General features: G+C 46.9%; 1 protein-coding gene across 8 annotated transcripts in view; it reads right to left on the bottom strand.

Moving 5' to 3' along the window:
• Positions 1-21878, bottom strand: part of SCYL3 (SCY1 like pseudokinase 3) — a 43008-nt gene that overhangs the window by 10859 nt on the left and 10271 nt on the right. For 7 of the 8 annotated variants that reach the window (XM_047077018.1, XM_047077019.1, XM_047077023.1 and 4 more), the window contains 8 exons: positions 18663-18848; positions 16300-16413; positions 14308-14364; positions 13020-13122; positions 11671-11782; positions 9267-9344; positions 7338-7477; positions 5430-5614 (listed from right to left, as the gene is read on the bottom strand). In XM_047077018.1, the coding sequence (XP_046932974.1) occupies positions 5430-5614; positions 7338-7477; positions 9267-9344; positions 11671-11782; positions 13020-13122; positions 14308-14364; positions 16300-16413; positions 18663-18848 (975 nt within the window). Of the gene's footprint in view, positions 1-5429; positions 5615-7337; positions 7478-9266; positions 9345-11670; positions 11783-13019; positions 13123-14307; positions 14365-16299; positions 16414-18409; positions 18531-18662; positions 18849-21878 lie in introns of those variants that run through there. The other variant, XM_047077025.1, reaches the window with a different exon arrangement.

Raw genomic sequence — 21878 nt, 5'->3', positions numbered from 1 at the left:
GCAAGGGGAAAAAAAAGTCCTTAACTTACAAGGGAAGACAGATCAGGTTTGCAGCAGACCTATCCACAAAAACTTGGCAGGCCAGAGAGGAGTGGCAGGATATATTCAATATGCTGAACTGGAAAAATATGCAGCCAAGAATTCTTTATCCAGCAAGGCTGTCAGTCAAAACAGGAGAGATAAAACATGTCCCAGACAAACAAATATTAAAGGAGTCTGTGACCACTAAACCAGCCCTGCAAGAAATTTTGAGGAGCATTCTCTGAAGGGAAAAAAGATGAAACAAAAAACAAAAACAAACAAACAAACAAACCAAAAATACCAAAAACAACAGACTAGAAAGGACTAGAGAACACCACCAGAAACTCCAACTCTGAACACAACATAATGGCAATAAGTTCATATCTTTCAGTACTCACTCTAAACGTCAGGGGACTAAATGCTCCAATCAAAAGACATAGGGTAACAGAATGGATAAGAAAACAAGACCCATCTATATGCTGTTTACAAGACACCCACTTTAGACCTAAAGACACCTTCAGATTGAAAGTAAGGGGATAGAGAACCATCTATCATGCTAATGGTCGCCAAAAGACAGCTGGAGTAGCCATACTTATATCAGAAAATCTAGACGTTAAAATAAAGACTGTAACAAGAAATGAAGAAGGGCATTATATCATCAAGGAGCCTATCCACCAAGATCTAACAATTGTAAACATTTATGCTCCAAATGTGGCAGCAAACAAATACATAAATCAATCACAAACATAAAGAAACTCATTGATAATAATACCATAAAAATAGGGGACTTCAATACCCCACTTACAACAATGGACAGATAATCTAAACAGAAAATCAAAAAGGAAATAATGGCTTTGAATGACACACTGGACCAGATGGACTTAACAGATATATTCAGAACATTTCATCCTAAAGCAGTGGAATACACATTCTTCTCCAGTGCACATGGAACGTTCTCCAGAATAGACCACATACTGGGACACATTTCAGCCTCAACAAATACAAAAAGATCGACATCATACCATGCATATTTTCAGACCACAACGCTATGAAACTTGAAATAAACCACAAGAAAAAATGTGGAAAGATAACAAATACTTGGAGACTAAAGAACACGCTACTAAAGAATGAATGGGCTCACCAAGAAGTTAAAGAGGAAATTAAAAAGTACATGGAAGCCAATGAAAATGGTAACACCACAGCCCAAAACCTCTGGGACACAGCAAAGGCGGTCAGAAGAGGGTAGTATATAGCAATCCAGGCCTTCCTAAAGAAGAAGAAAGGTCTCAGATATGCAAACTAACCTTACACCTAAAAGAGCTAGAAAAAGAACAGTAAATAAAACCCCAAACCAGTAGAAGACAGGAAATAATAAAGATTAGAACAGAAATCAATGTTATCGAAAAAGAAAACAAAACAAACAAACAAAAAAGCAAACAGTAGACCAGATCAATGAAACCAGGAGCTGGTTCTTTGAAAAAATTAACAAAATTGATAAACCCCTAGCCAGTTTGATCAAAAAGAAAAAGGATCCAAATAAATAAAATCAAGAACGAAAGAAGAGAGATCACAACTAACACAGCAGAAATACAAACAATAATAACAGAATATTATGAGCAATTATACACCAATAAAATGGGCAATCTGGAAGAAATGAACAAGTTCCTAGAAATATATACACTACCAAAACTGAAACAGGAAGAAATAGAAAATGTGAACAGACCCATAACCAGTCAGGAAATCGAATTAGTAATCAAAAATCTCCCAAAAAACAAGAGTCTGGGGCCAGATGGCTTTCCAAGGGAATCCTACCAAACATTTAAAGAAGAGTTAACACCTACTCTCTTGAAGCTGTTCCAAAAAAATAGAAATGGAAGGAAAACTTCCAAACTTTTTCTATGGAGCCAGCATTACCTTGATTCCAAAACCAGACAAAGACCCCACTAAAAAGGAGAACTACAGACCAATTTCCCTGATGAACATGGATGCAAAAATCCTCAACAAGGTATGAGCCAACCGGATGCAACAATACATTAAAAAATTATTTACCACGACCAATTGGGATTTATACCTGGGATGCAGGGCTGGTTCAATATTTGCAAAACAATCAATGTGATACATCACATCAATAAAAGAAAGGACAATAACCACATGATCCTCTCAATAGATGCAGGGAAAGCATTCAACAAAATATAGCATCCTTTCTTGATAAAAACCCTCAAGAAAGTAGGGACAGAAGGATCATACCTCAAGATCATAAATGCCATATATGAAAAACCCAACGCTAATATCCTCCTCAGTGGGAAGAGAAACTGAGAACTTTTCCCTTAAGGTTAGGAACAAGACAGGGATGTCCACTCTCACCACTGTTATTCAACATAGTACTGGAAGTCTTAGCCTCAGCAATCAGAGAACACAAAGGAATAAAAGGCATCCAAATTGGCCAGAAGGAAGTCAAACTTTAACTCTTCGCAGGTGACATGATACTCTATATGGAAAACCCTTAAGATTCCACCAAAAAACTGCTAGAACTGATCCATATTCAGCAAAGTTGCAGGATATAAAATCAATGCGCAGAAATCGGTTGCATTCCTATACACCAAGAATGAAGCAACAGAAAGAGAAATCAAGGAATTGATCCCATTTACAGTTGCACCAAAACCCTTAAGATACCTAGGAATAAATCTAACCGAAGAGGTGAAAAATCTACATACTGAAAACTATAGAAAGCTTATGAAAGAAATTGAAGAAGACACAAAAAAATGGAAAAAGATTCCATGCTCCTGGATAGGAAGAACAAATATCGTTAAAGTGTCAATACTACCCAAAGCAATCTACATATTCAATGCAATACCTCTCAAAATAACACCAGCATTCTTCACAGAGCTAGAACAAACAATGCTAAAATTTGTATGGAACCAGAAAAAACCCGAATAGCCAAAGAAATCTTGAAAAAGAAAACTGAAGCTGGAGGCATCACAGGCCCGGACTTCAAGCTGTATTACAAAGCTATAATCATCGAGACAGTATGATACTGGCACAAAGACACTCAACTCAATGGAACAGAATAGAGAACCCACAAGTGGACCATCAAATGTGTGGCCAACTAATATTGGACAAAGCAGGAAAGAATATCCAATGGAATAAAGACAGTCTCTTCAGCAAATGGTGCTGGGGAAACTGGACAGCGACATGCAGAAAAATGAACCTGGACCACTTTCTCACACCAGACACGAAAATAAACTCAAAATGGATAAAGAACCTAAACATAAGACAGAAAGTCATCAAAATCCTAGAGGAGAAACCTCTTTGACCTTGGCCACAGCAACTTCTTACTCAACACGTCTCCGGAGGCAAGGGAAACAAAAGCAAAAATGAACTACTGGGACCTCATCAAAATAAAAAGCTTCTGCACAGCGAAAGAAATAGTCAGCAAAACTGAAAGGCAACTGACAGAATGGGAGAAGACATATGCAAATGACGTATCAGATAAAGGGTTAGTATCCAAAATCTATAAAGAACTTATCAAACTTAACACCCAAAAAACAATCCAGTGAAGAAATGGGCAAAAGAAATGAATAGGCGCTTCTCCAAAGAAGATATCCAGATGGCCAACTGACACATGAAAAAATGCTCAACTTCACTCATCATCAGGGAAATACAAATCAAAACCACTATGAGATACCCCCTCACACCTGTCAGAATGGCTAATATTAACAACTCAGGCAACAACAGATGTTGGCGAGGATGTGGAGAAAGAGGATCTCTTTTGAACTGCTGGTGGGAAGGCAAACTGATGCAGCCACTCTGGAAAACAGTATGGAGGTTCCTCAAAAAATTAAAAATAGAGCTACCCTATGACCCAGCAATTGCACTACTAGGTATTTATCCAAGGGATACAGGTGTGCTATTTCGAAGGGACACAGGCACCCCCAGCAGCACTATCGACAATAGCCAAAGTATGGAAAGCGCCCAAATGTCCATCGATGGATGAATGGATAAAGAAGATGTGGTATATACATACACTGGAGTATTACTTGGCAATCAAAAAGAATGAAATCTTGCCATTTGCAACTATGTGGATGAAACTAGAGAGTATTATGCTAAGTGAAATAGTCAGAAAAAGACAAATATCATATGATTTCATTCATATAAGGGATTTAAGATAAAAAACAGATGAACATACAGGAAGGGAAGCAAAACTAATATAAAAACAGGCAGGGGGACAAAACAGAAGAGACTCATAAATATGGAGAACGAACTCATAAATATGGTTGCTGCAGGGGTTGTGGGAGGGGGGATGGGCTAAATGGATAAGGGGTAAGGGGCATTAAGGAATCTACTCCTGAAATCACTGTTGCACTATATGCTAACTTGGCTATAAATTAAAAAAATAAAGAAATAAAGAACTCCTACTGAGTCGAATATTATCTCCTAAAAGTTCGCAGCGACCCAGAATATGACCTTAAAATGAGGTCACCCTGGGTTAGAGTGGGCCCTAAGTCTCATGAAGCGGACGGGCCTGAGTTACGAGCCAAGACACAGCAGGGACCGGCGGGAGTCAAGCTGACACGTGGAGTTCAGACCGGCCTCCAGACCCGGGAGAGAACTTCTACTGCTTTAAGCCATGCAGTTTGGGGTCATTTGTTAGGTGAGCCATGGCAAACCGACATAAACCGGAGCCCCAGAGTGGGTGACTCATTACCTGGTTCCCCAGAGGCTGATAGACAGTCTGAAAACCACTGGTAGGAATAATCTCATCTTCCTCTCGGTTATAATTTAATTTGTTTATGGTATTTAATTATACCATAATTAAATATGGTATATGGTATTTATACCATATTGTATATGGTATTTAATTATACTTAATTATAAGTATACACGGATACTTTCTGTCACAAAACATCCACAAAGGGTTCTTGGTCCTTTCCCCAAGGAATCACACCTGGGCGGCTCAGCCGGTTAAGCGTCTGTCTCTTGACCTCAGCTCAGGTCCCGATCTCATAGTTTGTGAGTTCGAGCTCCACATCGGGCTCTGCGCTGGTAGTGCAGAGCCTGCTCGGGATTGTCTCTCCCTCTCTCTCTGCCCCTCCCCTGCTTGTGCTCCCTCTCTCTCTCTCTCTCTCAAAATAAATAAATAAACTTAAAAAAACAAAAAAAAGAATTAGCAAACAGAACTATGGTTTTTCCCAGCTTAAGACCAAACACCTTAGTTTAATCGATCTGCCTATGTGAATGGGATGGGAACGCAGTCTGAGTTTCAGCCCTGGGTATCCGAGGAGCTTTTCAACCCGACGGGGGCCTCCCGACCCCCTAACCTATCACCTCAGCGCTGCGAACCCGCCCCCTCCTTTCAGCCCCCAAACTAGCAGCGGCCGTCCAGCCTGCGCCCGCCGGCCGTCTCTGACCTGTGGCAGGATGACTTTCTTCAGCTGCTCCGGAGTGAAGTGCTCCACGTAGGCCTCCAGGTGAGACAGCAGCACCATCCGCACGTGCTCCTCGTGCACCTCAAACAGCTGCAGCAGCACAGGGATCACCCGCGACCGGAACAGGGCCGGCGACAGCAGGCAAGGCACTTCTCCCCGCGCGCTGTCTACCCCGCGATCAGAGGCGGTTCCACGTGAAGAAGCAAATGGTCATTTCAGCGAAAGGAGCATGAAGGATAATTTAGAAACTGAGCCCAGAGCTTCCCACACATTCTAGGCCCCAAAGCAAAGGACACCTTTCTGGTTGACTCAGATTACTCAAGGGTCAACGACCTTAAACACGCTCTGCCTTGTGAAATACTGTGCCACGCTGAACCTGCAACAGAGAAAGCTTGCGTATTTTAAGGGACTCCTGAATCAGTAACTCTTTATACATCTGTGTTTAACCAGTGAGGAATTTCATATACTAGGGTAGATCAAGGACCGTGGCTGCAATTTCATCTGCAGAACCAGGAGGTGTTAAATGTCACAACGGGATTTGATGCCGGGCGGTCCTCTCTTCCTGCCAGTTATGGTAGCGGTGATCAGAGATCGCCGTCACAATCACGTGGGGGCCTTTACAAATAAATAAATACATATATAGTCCTGCCCCGGCTGTCCCACCATCAGTGGATCGGCCATACAGGCACATTTTTAAAAAGGTCCCCAGGTGATTCAGAAGCACACCGCCATCTAAGATCTACTGAGTAAAGGGATGGCAGCTGGGAAGAAAAACTCCAGGACCTGAGACGGATGTGATGTGTGTCAGCTACAGTTGAACTGAAAACAGACACAGAAACAAAAACCCTCAGGGAATAACAAAGGCTGTAACAAAATTCTATGCTGTAAAACAGTTACCTATGCTGCTGCTTTGTTGGGTGGAGATCTTTTAAGAAAATAAATTCTGAAAATAAATTCTCTAACCTGGTACGTTCCCATCTACAGTGCTTATGAAGTTATAGAGTATCAGAATAATAACCTTAATTGCACATTCAGAAAAAAACTGAAGCTCCAGGTAGGAAAGTCATCTCCCGCCTTTCAGTCTGTCCACTGAAAATATAAAATAAGTGGGTTGCTCTTGGGAAGCCAGAAGGCACAGGCCTAGGTGCGCCTGGGTGGCTCAGTCAGTTGAGTGTCCAGCTCTTGATTTCAGCTCAGCTCATGATCCCAGGGTCATGGATTGAGCCCTGTGTCGGGCTCTGCGCTGAGCGCGAAGCCTGCTTAAGGTTTTCTTCCCTCTGCCCGTCCCCCGTTTACACTCTCTCTCTAAAAAAAAAAAAAAAATTAAAGGGGCGCCTGGGTGGCTCAGTCAGTTAAGCTTCTGACTTCAGCTCAGGTCATGATTTCACGGTTCATGAGTTTGAGCCCCACACTGGGCTCTCTGCTGTCAGCACAGAGCCCGCCTCAGATCTTCTGTTCCCCTCTCTCTCTGCTCTGCCCCACTCACGTGCGCGCTCTCAAAAATAAACGTTAAAAAAATACATTAAAAAAAAAAGGCACAGGCCTAACTGCAAATGCAAAAGCCCTGTGAGGACGTACGCCTTATCTTAAAACTTCATGTGCGTTGCATACTTGAATCTTACGTGTTTATGTGTGCGTGTGTGTATGTGTATATGTATGGTTTTTCCAATATACCACCTTCTACAATAAATCTGACTCTCCAAGAAGATGCTCCTTATTTACCCCGTGGGCTCTGGTACGCAGGTTTGAGTCAAGATAATCACCTCAGGGACCAATGACTCTTTTGGAGCCATACTCTAACTACACCATGCAGTAATCTCAGTCTGCTCAAATAAGGACTAATAATGCCCGAACTCCTTAATTACCAATAATCCTTTGAAAAAAATTCACCTTTTTTGGGGCCAAGCAGATGAGGCAGAAAACTCTTAACGGCTACTGGCTCTGCAAACACCAACTGATTAAGCAGAAGAGGCACCAACCGCGAGGCGATCAACTCCTCGGACAAGCAGCTGACTCTGTCCAGCAGGAATCTGAGGGGAAAGAAGAAAAGCCTGGGCAGCCGGTGGCGCCACTGTAGCCACTTCCTCGTCCAGCGTAGACACACGCAGCCCTCCCCTACTTCAGTCAGAGGGAGGCACGGGGAAACGTGGCCAGAGGAGGTGAACGGTCGATGCAGGGTATCTAAGAAAAACGCAGGGGGTGCGAGACAAGGCCGCCAGCGCGCACACAAGGTCCCATCCACGCTATGAAGGATGCAGGATGTTAGATTATCTGAAGTTTCCATAGGAAACAAAATTCAGGCTTTTCTTACTAACTCCCTAAGGTCACACCCGTCAAAGCCCTCTGTCAAGAACACACAGGTAATGGCGGGGGGGGGGGGGACGACAGTATCACGGCCGCTGCACAACCACCCTGCGCAGACGGTCCTGCTCCTGCTGCGCGGAGAGGCCGTCAACAGGGCTCCCCTGGGCTCGTTCGGTTCCCGCCACCTCTTCCGATGGCCACCCCCACGCAGCTGTCGCCCCGGCATCCCGGCCCCTTCCAGGACCCCCAGTGGGGCTGCCCTCCTCCGCGAGCCCGGTGCCCCGGCCCACGAACGTGCTCACGGCTCTTCTGCCCTTAAAAAAGTCCTTCCCGACTCCATCCCCTTCTTCGGCTACTCTCCGCTGGCCCTTCTCCAAACCTTCCCGCAGGTCTTCCCCAGTGTCCGGGCTCTGGCCTTCCTAGCGCATCTCCGCCCACCCGCGAGGCTGGGATCCCCACGCCCTCAAACAGCTCCTCAGACGGGGCACTCTCTGGGTGCCTGACGGCGTCCCCTGCCCTTCCTGAGCTTTACTCTGCCAGGGACGCCAGCCTTCCCGGCCTCCCCCGCACCTCCTCCGGCCATCGCCCCTCCGTCTCATTCCTCGACCACCGTCTTAGAAAGCTGGGTGGGGGCCCCAGGGTCAGTTTGGGCGTGCCGTGCCCCCCATGCTACCGCTTTCTCCGGGAAACCGTCACCAACGGCAGGCCAGTGAACCCCAATACTCCTCTCCGGCTCATCGGCTGCGCGCGTCTCGCCCGGGCTTCAGAGCCACCTGGTCAAAGGCCCACGCGCATCTCCGTCTAGAGTCCCACGGCCCCTTCACGCCGACGCCCTGAACACCCAGCTCCTCACATTCCCTGCGCGCGAGGGCCTCTCCTCGGGTATCCTCCGGCGCTCTTGGTGACGATCGCCACGGCCTTGCCAGCGTTAGAAGCGGGGCTCATCTGTGTCGTCCTCCTCGTACCATCGCTGCCTCACCTCAGGCCTCCCATCGAGGCCCACCACAGGCCACCGGCCGACCCAAGTCCCGTAAGAAATCACTCTGCGCCCTCCAAGGGCAACAGAGGGAGCCGCCTCTGGGGAGATCTGACCGTTTCACAGCCCGCGTGCTCCGCTCACAGACAGCGGCAATGCTCCTCACGGCCGCATCCGAGGGTGCCCACCTCTCACCCACTGCGGTGTGGGAACACGCAGACTCACCCACCTGCCTGCTGTTCCGTACACGAGGCACAACGCCTCCGTGCGTTACTTCGCGTTGCCCTCTGCCTGCCATACCTCTTCTCTAACCACCTCCTCCCTCGACCTCTGGGCCATCGGGACGTCCCCCACGAGCTCGGTCACCGCTTAAGCACTAACTAGCCATCCCAGGGCCCAGCAGAAAGCCTGACACGCAGGCGACGTTCGAAAAACTTTGTCCAAGAAAGCAAACCTTGGACTCCTCTCTCCGGAGATGAGTCATTACACGGACTTAACCCAAGGTACTGAATTTTAAGCCCTTAACTTTCTGGACTTACTTGAAGAATTCAGTTTTTTCCTCTTCACTCTTCAATGTTAAACTTTTCAAGAAATTCACAACTTCTAGAAAATCATTCCTAAATGCCAAAGAGAAAAAAAAAAACATGCAGGACGGCAAATTAGAGAAGGTGTATTCAATACTGAAGCCATAACCACAGACCGGGCTGTAAAAATACTCAAGGAAACATTCTCCTCTGCCAGTTCGAAGACTCCATTATATAGGGGCGCCCGGGTGGCTCAGTTGGTTAAGCATCGGATTCTTGATTTCTGCTCAGGGTCACGATCTTGTGGTTTGTGAGTTCGAGCCCTACGTCAGGCTCAGCGCTGGCAGCACAGCCTGCCTGGGATTCTCTCCCTCCCTCTCCTTCTCTGTGCCCCTCCCCGCCGCGCGCACGCTGTCTCTCTCCAAAAAAATAAATGAACGTTTAAAAAAAAAAAAAAACTCTTAAAAAAAAGACTCTATTATAACTGAGTCGCTCAAGAGACAAATACTGCAAACGAGCCCGTGGCGCATCTGGCGTCTTAAGAACAGCAAAGAGATGTGCGAAGAGGATTCAGGCTCCGGCACACACGGTGGGCACACCGACGCCCGCCACCTCGGCGGTGTTTTTGCAACCACAGTCACGGGAACCCGCGCTGCCACAGGATGTGGTGAGCGGAGCCGTCCTGGCAGAAATGGAAGCGATGCAGTGAAGCACTGCAAAACAGCCACTGAACCTCAAGTCCGCTCCGGTGAGAGCCGTCAAAGGGGCCGGGGAGACCGGCATGTCCGTGCCAGTCACGGGAGGCTCCCCATTTCTCCTGCCGGAAGCCGTGCAGTCATCTCCTCAGCCAGGTGGGGGGGGGCGGGGAGGGGGGGCTGTGGGCCCCCCGGGGGGACGGCGGCTTGCATCGAGTCCGGCGGGAGGAGGCTGCCAGGCCGGGGGCCGACGCTTCAGCACACGGCCCCACCGCGTGGCCAGCCACCTGGGGCTCCCCATTTACGCCTGCACCCCTTTCCCTCTGGCTTTAGTAGCAGAAGAAAAGCACAAATGTCACAACCGAAGCCTAATCGAGTTCGCGCAGCTGCCTCGGCAAGAGATGCCGGCCCGGGTCCTCCCGCTGGCTTCTCCTCACGGGCAACCATCAGATTTCAGGAAGGGGGAGCTGGTGTGCGTTCTGGCTTTTTCTCCCGTCTCTGTTTAAAACACAATTCTTGGGGGGCACCTGGAGGGCTCAGTTGGTCAAGCATCTGACTTCGGCTCTGGTCACGATCTCATGGTTCGTGGGTTTGAGCCCTGCGTCAGGGCTCTGTGCCGTGTGCGCGGAGCCCACTTCGGATCCTCTGTCCCCCTCTCGCTGCCCCTCTCCCACTCGCGTGCTCTTTCTCTCTCAAAAATAAACAAACGTTTAAAAAAAAATACAAAAATACAATTCTTACTAAACAACTCTTTTATCAAACAGTGGAGAGAATCTATTTGCTATGAAGGATTCTTTGTAGAGACCTTGTATCAAGGTAAGTAAGATATTGCTATGAATCCTCTAAAAGGACACAGAAACACCTTGGTTAAAAGACTCCTGTGACGGGAAAGGTTTTGAACAGTTTCTTTGAAACCAGAGTGGCCAATAAAATCCTAGTAATTATAGTGAAACTACCTGTGCCCCATTTAATAACATGGACCCTAGTCCTATGGGAGAGGTAATTCACCCCCTCGGAGGAGAGCTCCGGCTTTCCCTCCGCTCCGGTTTGTCTCGGGCTCTCCAACCGCTGACACGTAAGGATCCTTAGTTTCAAAAGGACAGAACATCAGTTTTGCTACCAGAAGTCATGAATGTGAAATTAACCAGTGCGGAATTTCTGCGGTCACGGAAATGAAGAAAAGGAGGACACGTAATTGAAACTAACCTTGAAGAGAGGTCCAAAACCATCTCTGAATCCAGCGGCAGTATTAACCTTATATTGTGCCCCTCCCTCTAAATCGACTTCAGTGCGTTTCCATCACGCATTACCAAACAAAGACGACAACCTTCTGCCTGAAGACAAATGAGCTCCTTCCCCCTCCCCCAACAAGAAAACTTTTCAACAACAACAAACTCCTAGAACACAATGGCAGCAGAAAGGAGCGGCCGTGTTTACGAAGTTTCTCGATTACCTGACCAGTGCCATCCACTAGATGCAGCGTGGCTTCTAAGGGCTCTGGCTGTAACCTCCAGACCCAGGCCTTCACCACAGTTAAAGATTTCTAGAACTTCCTGTGGTAGGAACCCGAGAGGCAATCCACTCTCGCCCCCTATCCTCCCATGCGGATGTGACTTGACCTCTCCTATGCCAACAGAAGGGACTGTGTGACCCGGGGGCCCCGAAACCCCACCACGGGACGCGGCACCTGCGAGCGGCCGGGGAAGCCCGCCGGGTGCCCTCACCTGAAGAAGTCATGGGACAGTAAGGTGCGGAGCGGCGGCCGACATGTGGGGATGGGATTCAGCAGGGTTGAGTGCAAGGTCTGTTGGAAGCTGGAGAGAACGTCCGCTGAAACTGAAATCCAGAGGTACAGTTAGTTTCCAAGCCTTCTCCCTCCTTTCAGGACCTCTATAGCTGGAGACTGACGGGAGCAAAAACCAACCTGTAAAAAGCCCAAACAAACAAAGCCCTGGCTGTTGCTAAACAGCTTCCGGCTCACCTGAAGCCACACTCCTTGGCAGGTGTAGAAAATTCATCTGCCAACACATCCAGCCCCCCCCCCCCCCCACGGGCCTCACCTCTGTGTCCTTATCTCCCAGCGGCAGGTGTAACTCAGCTCGGGCCTAGAGGAAGTTTAAGAAGTGGCTGGTCTGAGGGCCTTATGGACCAGGGTTCCTCACCCACAGAACAAGAAAAGTTATCTGAATGACTGTGTTTTCTCGTCTCTCCAGGATGGTGCATAATTACCACCATTCTAGACACAGAGGAGTAGTGAGTTCATTCCCCACAGGGCATGCCTTAGGGCCTTAATGGGGTTTAATTCTCAAGTATTCAGGCTGAGACAATTTAGAGCGAGCAGCCGAAGGGTGCTTGTAACTTCAGGATGCTGCAGAAGCCTGGTAAAAGAAGTTGCGTTAGAAGTGCCCAAAGCTTCGGCAAAGTGCGAGCCAGGCTGGGAAGGGGCCTAACGAGGCATGTACTCCATCCCCCCAGGCCCGTTAACGGGCGGACAACCTAAGGCCTGGGGTGGCTGGACCAGAATGAAGCAGGCCACCAGGCGCGCCATCAAAGAGCTCGAAAGCGAGAAGAAAACGATGTGTTCAGGAGCCTGGGCTCTTCGGGGCAACAAAAGAAAAGGTAATGAGTAAATTACATCAAGAAGAAAAAACTCAAAAGGACTTGGAAAGAATAAAGATAAGGAAACGTCCAGCTTGATTCAGATTAAATAAAAAGTGCCGAATCCTCCTCTCTTCTTCAGATCGTTACATATAAATCGATAACAGCACTCATTTACTTGGCTGACTCAATAAGGAACAGAGTCTTTAGACCACAAGTACCAATACCGATTGATAAGATTGTAACACGTGATATAAACGGAGTCGAAAGTGGTTCCTACTTAAAATTCTTTAAAACTCTGCAAAGAAATCAAAGCTTCTTTCCTCAGCGCTGTTAAGATCTGCCATACACAAGTTGTCTGGGAAGTAACAGGTTCCTTACTATGGTCAAAGACTGTGGTCCTCTGAATCCACCCAGAACAGGCTGTGAACGACCTTCCTGCTTATTCTGTGGATGTAATAGTGCAACAACTCACCCTGTCCACTTAAGACTGTGAGCAAACTTTCCACCAATGTCCCAAATGAATAGGCATCCCGGGCATGTCCATGTGACTCTGGCAGAGTTGTGAATTCTGGAGACTAAAAGCAGTAAAGATCATTAAACCTAGAGAATCTGCCTTAGAAACCCGATCTACATTTTCTCTGAAGCACTCTCTCCCATTTTTGCATTCATTATACTCAAAGCCAACTATAGAGTACCACACACTGGCTTACAGGCTCTTAAAACCATGAGGGAATGCAATTTATCAAAGATTTTAAAATATCAAATAAAGGCCAAAAGAGAAAAAGGGCCTAAATATGATATATGTCTGTGGCTTTCAAAAATATTTTTGACGGCAACCCACATTTTTAAAAATTTTATTATTATTATTATTGTTAGTGGTGGTAGTACACACACACACACACACACGCGCACACACATAAATACACATAATGGAAACAAAACTTTTATAAAACAATACTCAGACTTACTGATATTTTCTATTTTATTCCTCCTCCCCTTCCCCCCCCCCCCCCATAACTGTCAGGACCTCTAACTTGATTTAAAACCCACAAGTCAGTCTGAAAAACACTAGTACATACACATAGTACTGATTTGGAACAACCTGATTTATTTCAAGTCTTAGGTCTATATTCAAGGTTATAGTTGGGTTGGTATTTCCTGTATGTCTCTGGGGATCGTGGTCTGTTTTACGGTAATTGTAAGAAAAAATTTAGAGGGAGCGACGGCCTTCGCGTGTCCTGGTAAATATAATCTTTCTTCACCGGCAGCTGGTGGTGAAGATAAGAAACAAAAACAGAATAGAAAGGTTCATCAACCTAGGGGAGAGATCTGTAGATGGACCTTTGTCAGACAAGATCATTAACGTCAATAATCACGCTTGCGTGCATGTTGGAGCCCTACCTCACGATCGGCGGGCAGACGAGTGGCTTGGGTGCAGCTCAGGGACGGCTAGGGCTGCTGCTTCCCCAGCTCTTAGGGCTTCCAACAGAACACCAAGACCGTGAAATGGGGATGAAGCACCAACCCTGTTCACACTGAGGTATTTAATGGTAACACAGGGGTCTGTACGACCCAAAAATGTACGCAGACTGTCCAGAAAAAGGCTCCCTGCTGTGGTGATAAGATTAATCTCAGACGCCGTCACGGCCAAAGGAATTATGAGGCATCTACAACTTAGCCAAGAAAGAGGGGGCAGACGAAAGGTTCTTTTAAGTTTCATACAAAGAAGCCTTCGTTACAGCTGAAGCATATCATCTTACCATCTCTTCAGGAGGGATAGATGCTGGGTCTCTTACTGACTGAATACTCCTCAGAAACTAGACAGAGAAATAAATTAGGGAAAATCATTCATACACAGGTTTGGTGAACCAATGTCTTACACCAAGTTACAGAAGCAACCAGCAATGCAAAAAGCAGCAATGAAGCCTTCTAACTGACGCACATGTTAAATACACAAACTTAAAATCTTGCTACTTAAAAAATGTGAATACAGTACCTGGCACAGCACGAGGCTCAGCAGAAAACACCTGTAAGTGCCCTTTCCTCTCCCCTGCAGCTGGTTTAGGATGCCCTCTGCTGGTCAGAGGCACCTCTGCACCTACTTTCCTTACACTGATAATTAGGAACACTTCTTTCACATCCTGCAGAGTTATTAACGAGTGAAAGCCTTTTCTAGCATAGAACAAATCTATCAATAATCTTCCTGCTGAATTAGGTCAATCTTAAGGCCCGCTGCCACATGAGATATAAAAGTTGAGGACCTTGTCAACTACAGAGATAACATCCACAGAACAAGTACATTCATTCACCGATTCAAAGATTAGTTTTCAAGTGCTTCTATGTCCCACACACCACTTAGGGCACTAGGAGCACAAAAGGAATACGATACAGTCCCTGCCGCCGGCCAGGTGCTCACAACCTAGAATGTAAACTGAGAACCGCAGTAACAGGTGCTGAGTGCCATATGGAAGCACAGAAGGAGAGACTGATTTCGTTGGGCGGGGAGTACCCAGGGGAGGGCTTCACAAAGAGACTGAGCTAGAACACAGACTTCAGCTTCATCTCACATGCCACAGAGAGCCCGTGGGAAGAAAGCATCTCAGCGACAGAAAGGCACACACAGGAAGAAGCGGGTGAAAGGCACCGCCCACCCAAGAGCACAGCTGAGCTGCGTAGACCGGGGTGCGGGTGCGGCCCGAGAGGAGCTCAGGGACTGTAAGTGTAGGTCGAGCTGAAGGCAGGCTCGGGGAGAGCCTGTGAAGGGCCTTACACGTCATGGTAAAGAATTTGGAAGAGAAGTCAAGGAGTGAGTTACAAGCCATTGTACTGAGATGTAAGGTGAATTCTGAGAAGAAAGGGACCACCTGGGGCAGAAATCATCAGAGGAACACCTTTGCGGGGAGAAGGAGCGTCTGACCTCGGCGAGAGCCCATGAAGGTGCGCATTCAACATGGCCCCCTCGTGGAGGCCCCACGAGAGAACGGGGAACCGGACTGAGTCAGTATGCCAATAAGCCAGCACTTTAGTATGGCTACCGCGATGGGACTGGGTTTGTTGTTGTTGTTGTTATTGTTGTTTTTAGAAAGAGCAAGTCTAGTGGCAATGTGCAAAACGATTAAAAACAAGAAATAGAACAGAAAGGTTCATCAACCTAGGAGGGCAACGTGTAGAACCTGGTCAGGCAAAACCATTAAGAGGTACCAGAAGCAGCAACAACACAGCCCACGAGGAGCTGAGATGTACGCGTCCTAACCCCGGCTGTTAGCGCACGATGGAGGACTTCGGACAACTTGGACGGCTGTTAATGAACATTTCCTGACTACCTAATGCGTGCCAGGCACTATTCCAGGTGGAGATGTAAAAATAAGCCAAAGAGACTCTCGCACCCTCAAGAAGCTCAAATACTGGGAAAGAAATCAGACACACAAAGGTAATTTCAATATTAAACATTAAGTGGTGTCATTAAGGACAAGGTATTATAGGAATAGAAGGGAAGAGCATTTAATTAAAAATCTGACCGAGCCATTTTACCCCTCGGTCTCGAGTTCCCGAGCTACCAATCGAGGAGACGAGAATAAAGGAAGCCTCTGAAAGAATAAACTCCTACAATTCTGTGAATCTGGCATCGACAAAAAAGTCCAGTGTCCAAAGCTAGGATCACCCGAACACCGAAGGAGGGTCCCGAGGTAAGAACCGCCCACTAAAATGCTATCCGATTCCGGGTGCCACAGAGGGCCTGTCCCCTGGCTTACCTCGGGTGTGGCCTGAGGAACTTTGCAGACGGTCTCCATCCCCCCCAGCTTCCAGTGGCCGTCCTCACTCACAAACACAGATGACAGGCAGACGTTGTTGTGTGTCAGGTGCCCCTGGAGAAAAAGAACAGGAAGAGGCTGCCGCTACAATCTGTGAGGCAGAAGTTCTAAAGAACTAAAAACTGATCGCCGAAAGAAGCTAAGGCAAGTCCGCCCACCTGTGGCATAATAAACGAAGCACAACTTTAAGGAGTGACAAACCGAACAAGCCTGCGTATGCGTTACGAGGTCGGAGGGAAGGAAAAACGCGATGGACAGGCTTCTGTTCTCTCCCCTGCCCAGTGAGGCAGGTTAATGAAATAAAGGCATGACAGCAGGGCACAGATTCTGCACGTCCCCGCCTCCACGCCAGGCAGGAGGGATGGTACGCACACAGGTACACGTCGTCATGGCCCGGAGCGTGTGCCTCCCTTTAAAGGTGAAGTTTATCTTTGCTCCCCTAGGCTGCTGTACTAACTTTCTCCTCTAAATTCTTTCTCACCTACATTCTAGCACAAACCCAGAAATCTTCCCCTGAAATCTTGTCAGGAGGCCTTAAAAATTTCTGCCGGGGGGCGCCTGGGTGGCTCAGTCGGTTAAGCGTCCGACTTCAGCTCAGGTCACGATCTCGTGGTTCGTGAGTTCGAGCCCCGCGTCGGGCTCTGGGCTGATGGCTCAGAGCCTGGAGCCTGCTTCCGATTCTGTGTCTCCCTGTCTCTCTGCCCCTCCCCCGTTCATGCTGTGTCTCTGTCTCAAAAATAAATAAATGTTAAAAAAAATTAAAAAAAAAAAAATTTCTGCCGGAAGAAGAGGAAAATGGAATAACGGTAAGGCCCATTAGAAATATCTCACAGAGCACAGATGTGACAGAATATGGGACCAGAAAACATAGTACAGTCAAATAAGTAAGAAGGAAGAAGGCAATGAGAACAGAATTCAAGTACGTGTATGTTTTTTCCCCCAAACTGGAAATCATTTCAGTAGACAAGTGCGTTTTAAATATCCTACTTGCCAGAAAAGTGTGTACATATTTTGATATAAAACATTCCAAGATATATATATCCGTTTTAAAGGAAGGTTCAGAATAGTACGGATGGTATTTTTGCATTTGAGAAATAAAGGAGACTAGGCGTAGGGACATTTGCTTTATGCACACACAGAACATGTCCGGACGACCAGGCTCATCACCGTGGTCGCCCCTGGAGGGAGGTGGGGTCCTGGACTCACGGTGGGGGGCTTGCTCTTCCCTCTATGTGCTCCCACACTGTCCAGGCTTTTCACCACGTGCACGCACTTTTTCCAACAAAGAAAATACACCCCCACATGAAGCCCTAACAATTCTTTAATGTTTGTTTGGTTTTTTGTTTTTTTTTGTTTTTTTTTTTGAGACAGAGAGAGACAGAGCATGAGCAGGGGAGGGGCAGAGAGAGAGGGAGACACAGAATCCGAAACAGGCTCCAGGCTCTGAGCCATCAGCACAGAGCCCGACACGGGGCTCGAACTCACAGACTGTGAGATCATGACCTGAGCTGAAGTCAGACACTTAACCGACTGAGCCACCCAGGCGCCCCTGCAATTCTTTATATGCATCTTAGACAAGCTTTTAAGAGATGACAAATCCAAAGTGATATTTGGAATCTGTCCCCCATTAATAGGAAAAGTGAAAAAAACCCAAAAACATACACTGAGATGAGTCATATGCAAATGTTTCTAACCTGTGACTGGTCATTTTAATCTTGGAGGACGACCAAAGGCTTTCTTACTTCAGAATGCAAATTCCATTAAGAAACAGCTCCATAATACTGTCCAGAAACAGACCAGAAGTAAACAGAGGAACTACTCTTATCCCCGTGACAGTGAACCTGACTGCAGTGTTAACAGGCTGGCTCTCAGTGGCACCACCTACTCGAAAAGAAGGGAAAGTCTCTTCTGAAGAAATGGTCATTTCTTTCTTCAAAATCTAAAATGGAACAAAACTCCTGGAAATGCCCACAGTGGCATTAGCGTCAAGGCTTTCTCTCTGTCTTAAGAATAGTCATACAGCTGCAGCTATTTTTAGGGAAAGGCTTACCCCAAACTCGAGGGAGACCATCGTCAAGGGAGTCAAGTTCTAGGAAACACTGCGCAGGGTCAGAGGGCTGGCCGCCCATCCACAAACCATTGTCCGTGGCACCCCCGTGCCTTCCGACGTGCGGGTTTCCGTCAGGAAGCTTCTGAGTCAGAACGGTGCCTTAGGATTTCGACACGTCCCATGACTGCCCCCCCCCCCCGCCCAACCCGGTCTATACCAGAGCCTGTGAGCACACTGCGTGCGGGCCGCTTACTCTGTCGTGAAGGAAGACGAGGGCCAGCAGTACGTCGTAGATGCCGGCACAGACCTCCGCAGAAGACAGCACTTCCAAAGCCACTTCCAGAGGCTGCACTCGCTCGGTGACCAGATGGATCCCATCCGCCTCCACGGTGCATGATAAAAATCTCAGCAGGCAAGGGTGACGAAGTGTCTTCAGATGCTTTAAACACACAAACAGAAGGGGTGGTGAAGTTAACGACTCAAGACCAGACTGACGGCAGTTTCATGTAAGGGGGGGTGAAAGTCAGAAAACGTATCCTCGCAGTCAAGGTCCTGTCCAGCTCCCCTGCCCCCAAGATTCCAAACAAGGTGAAGGAACATCTGTGACCTGTTCTGACTTTATCAACATTTAAGTCCCTCTACGGAGACCTGCAGCTCCCTTAGGGCAGTGTGAGCCCCCAGAACCCAGGCCTCCCGAAGATCACTGCTATTGACTCTGAAGCAGGTGCCCAAAATAATGACCGGAGAACTCGACAAAGCACTCAGATTCTGGAGCGGAGTCAAAATGAGAAGACACATCGTGGGGGTCCACGTTCTGGGTGAGGGATGGCACTTCTCGCAGCTGCGCACCGACGGCGGGCCCCGCTCGCACAGCGGTGCAGCAAACGTGGCTAGAACTCTGACAGAGACCCTGCCACCTTTCCGGCCAGAAGAATGGCGGGAAGGAACCACGGCAAGCCTGAGTCCGAGGACACCCCAGAGGCGAAAGGACTGGAGAAGGAGACGTTCGAGGTGTCTGTCTGCGCACAGGTCTCAGACCAAGTCCTGAACCGACATGGACAAAGCAGGCCGACACCAGCTCAGCAGAGTCTTGAGAAACGACCTGGGGTTTGAGCACCACGCACAGCAAGAGCGGGTGGAGAGTAGCTGGAAAACTTGAAGCCTGAACCTGAGGGGACTGACGGCCTGCAGTCAAAACCTCAAATACCAGAAACACCAACAACCTCCGGAGGATTAAAACAGAACCAAGAGTCTATGCGACAGGACATTCAAAATGTTCAGTATGCAATCCAAAATGCTCTCACTTAACAACAACAAAAAAAGTGAAAAGACAATCAACAAATATCAACCCCAAAATACACCGGATATTAGAATTATCACAAAGAATTTAAAACAGCATAACCATTATATTATAACCATTCTCCCCTAGAGGTAAAGGAAAACAGTTACGAAATAAATACAAGTTCTCAGCAGAGAAAGAGCTGTTATTTAAAACAAGTGGAAGTTTCATTATTTTTTAAAAATAATTGTTTATTTTTGAGAGAGAAAGAGAAAGAACACGAGCGGGGGGAGGGGCAGAGAGAGAAGGGGACAGAGGATGCAAAGCAGGCTCTGGGCGGACAGCTGACGCGGGGCTCGAACTCACGAACCGTAAGATCATGACGTGAGCCGGAGTCGGACGCTTAACCGACTGAGCCACCCAGGTGCTCCAAAATAAGTAGAAATTTTAGAAAGGAAAAATAAAATATTAGAAACTAATTCAACGAGAGAGAAACAGAGCACGAGCAGGGGAAGGGCAGAGAGAGAGGGAGACACAGAATCCGAAGCAGGCTCCAGGCTCTGAGCTGTCAGTACAGAGCCCGATGCGGGGCTCGAACTCATGAACCTCGAGATCATGACCTGAGCCGAAGTCGGACGCTTAACCGACTGAGCCACCCAGGCGCCCCAACTGTTCTTTTTTAAAATAATCATAGCCTCGGGAACCTATGTGACAAAAACAAAAGGTCTAATGTATATAACTGGACTCCCCCATCCCCCCCCCAAAAAAAAGAATGGGGGCATAAAAAATTGTAATGGCTGAGAACTTTCCAAATTCAGCCAAATACTAAAGTTTACAGATTTAAAAAGTTCAATGAACACCAAACAGGAAAAAGCAAAGAAAACCACAGCTGTACATGTTATCATCAAACTGGTGAAGATCAGATAAATAAAAAACCTCAGGAGGCAGCTCGAGGGAGAAGCCTGTGCAACCTGCAGGACACCGAGCAAGGCTTGTAAACCTGTCATCACACTGGGGGGGGGGGGGGGCGTGGAAGACGTCACTTGGGACAAAAACCCTCAATATAATGTTCGGTTTCATCTCATAAATGAGCACTCAGCATGGAACATTCCAAAATACCTTCTGGAAGAATGCGAGCTCCCATGAGAGTCTGGAACACAGTGCTGGTTTAAGGTTTATATCAGTCATTTCTAACTAGCCTGTTAGGTGAGACCACAGGAGAATCTTCTGAGGAAATGAATTTGCCCAGTTTCTTTTCTTTTCTTGTAATAATCCCAAACTTTGACAATTCTAGGAATAGCTCCAGTAGGATTTCTTGTTTGTTTTTAAGAAGAAAGCTGTTACCCTCCCTGAGTCACTCTAATAACAAGTAATTAAGAAAACTCTTGGGGTGCCTGGGTGGCTCAGTGGGTTAAGCGTCAACTCTTTGTTTCAACTCATGATCTCACCGTTTGTGGGTTCGAGCCCCACATCAGGCTCTGAGCTGACAGTGCAAAGCCTGCTCGGGATTCTCTCTCTCTCTCTCTCTCTCTCTGTCTAAATAAATAAATAAATACATACATACATACATACTTAGAAAATTCTTTAATTCTTAAACTAATAAATACGAACTATTAATTCGTACATACAGATGCAAATACAGCAAAGACCCAGATGAGCCAAGAGTCATGCTAGCAAGTTGGCTGAATGTCTGAGCTTAAGTGGATAGAGCTGCTTGCAAGGGTCTTTGGAGCTATGGTTTCTGAGTAAAATTATGCAACCTCTTTCATATTTTTTTCATTTTAAGAATCATCTCAAGTAATTTGCAAACCCAGCATGGAACACTTTTGAGTTTTTACTTTTGCCTGTTCAGGAAAAATTATTCATTCAGCTTTTATTTCTTAAGACTCTAATTATTTTCCTTTGGTTGTATGTAAAAGAAGTTTTATGCTTCTAGTAGTCAGGGCAGACTAGTAAGTCAGAAGAAATATCACCGGGCTGAGTACTGGCATTAAATACAGAGTCAGTAAATTTCACCTAATTAATACATGAAATAATAAATTGCAATCTGTTTATTTTTTTAACCCTACATTCCCAGGAAAATTCTCAGTCCAAAGTGACTTGTGTGTTTAATAAAGGCAGAAAGGAATAACTCATAGCGTGATTCTGAACACGGCACTTAACTGGCCGAGAACGTCATGTGTCTCTCCC

The sequence above is a fragment of the Lynx rufus genome, unplaced genomic scaffold, assembly GCF_022079265.1.
Source record: "Lynx rufus isolate CCGP_SWC_20201006 ecotype Redwood Valley unplaced genomic scaffold, mLynRuf1.p SCAF_15, whole genome shotgun sequence".
Lineage (NCBI taxonomy): Eukaryota > Metazoa > Chordata > Mammalia > Carnivora > Felidae > Lynx > Lynx rufus.
This window is presented reverse-complemented; position numbering and strand designations above follow the sequence as displayed.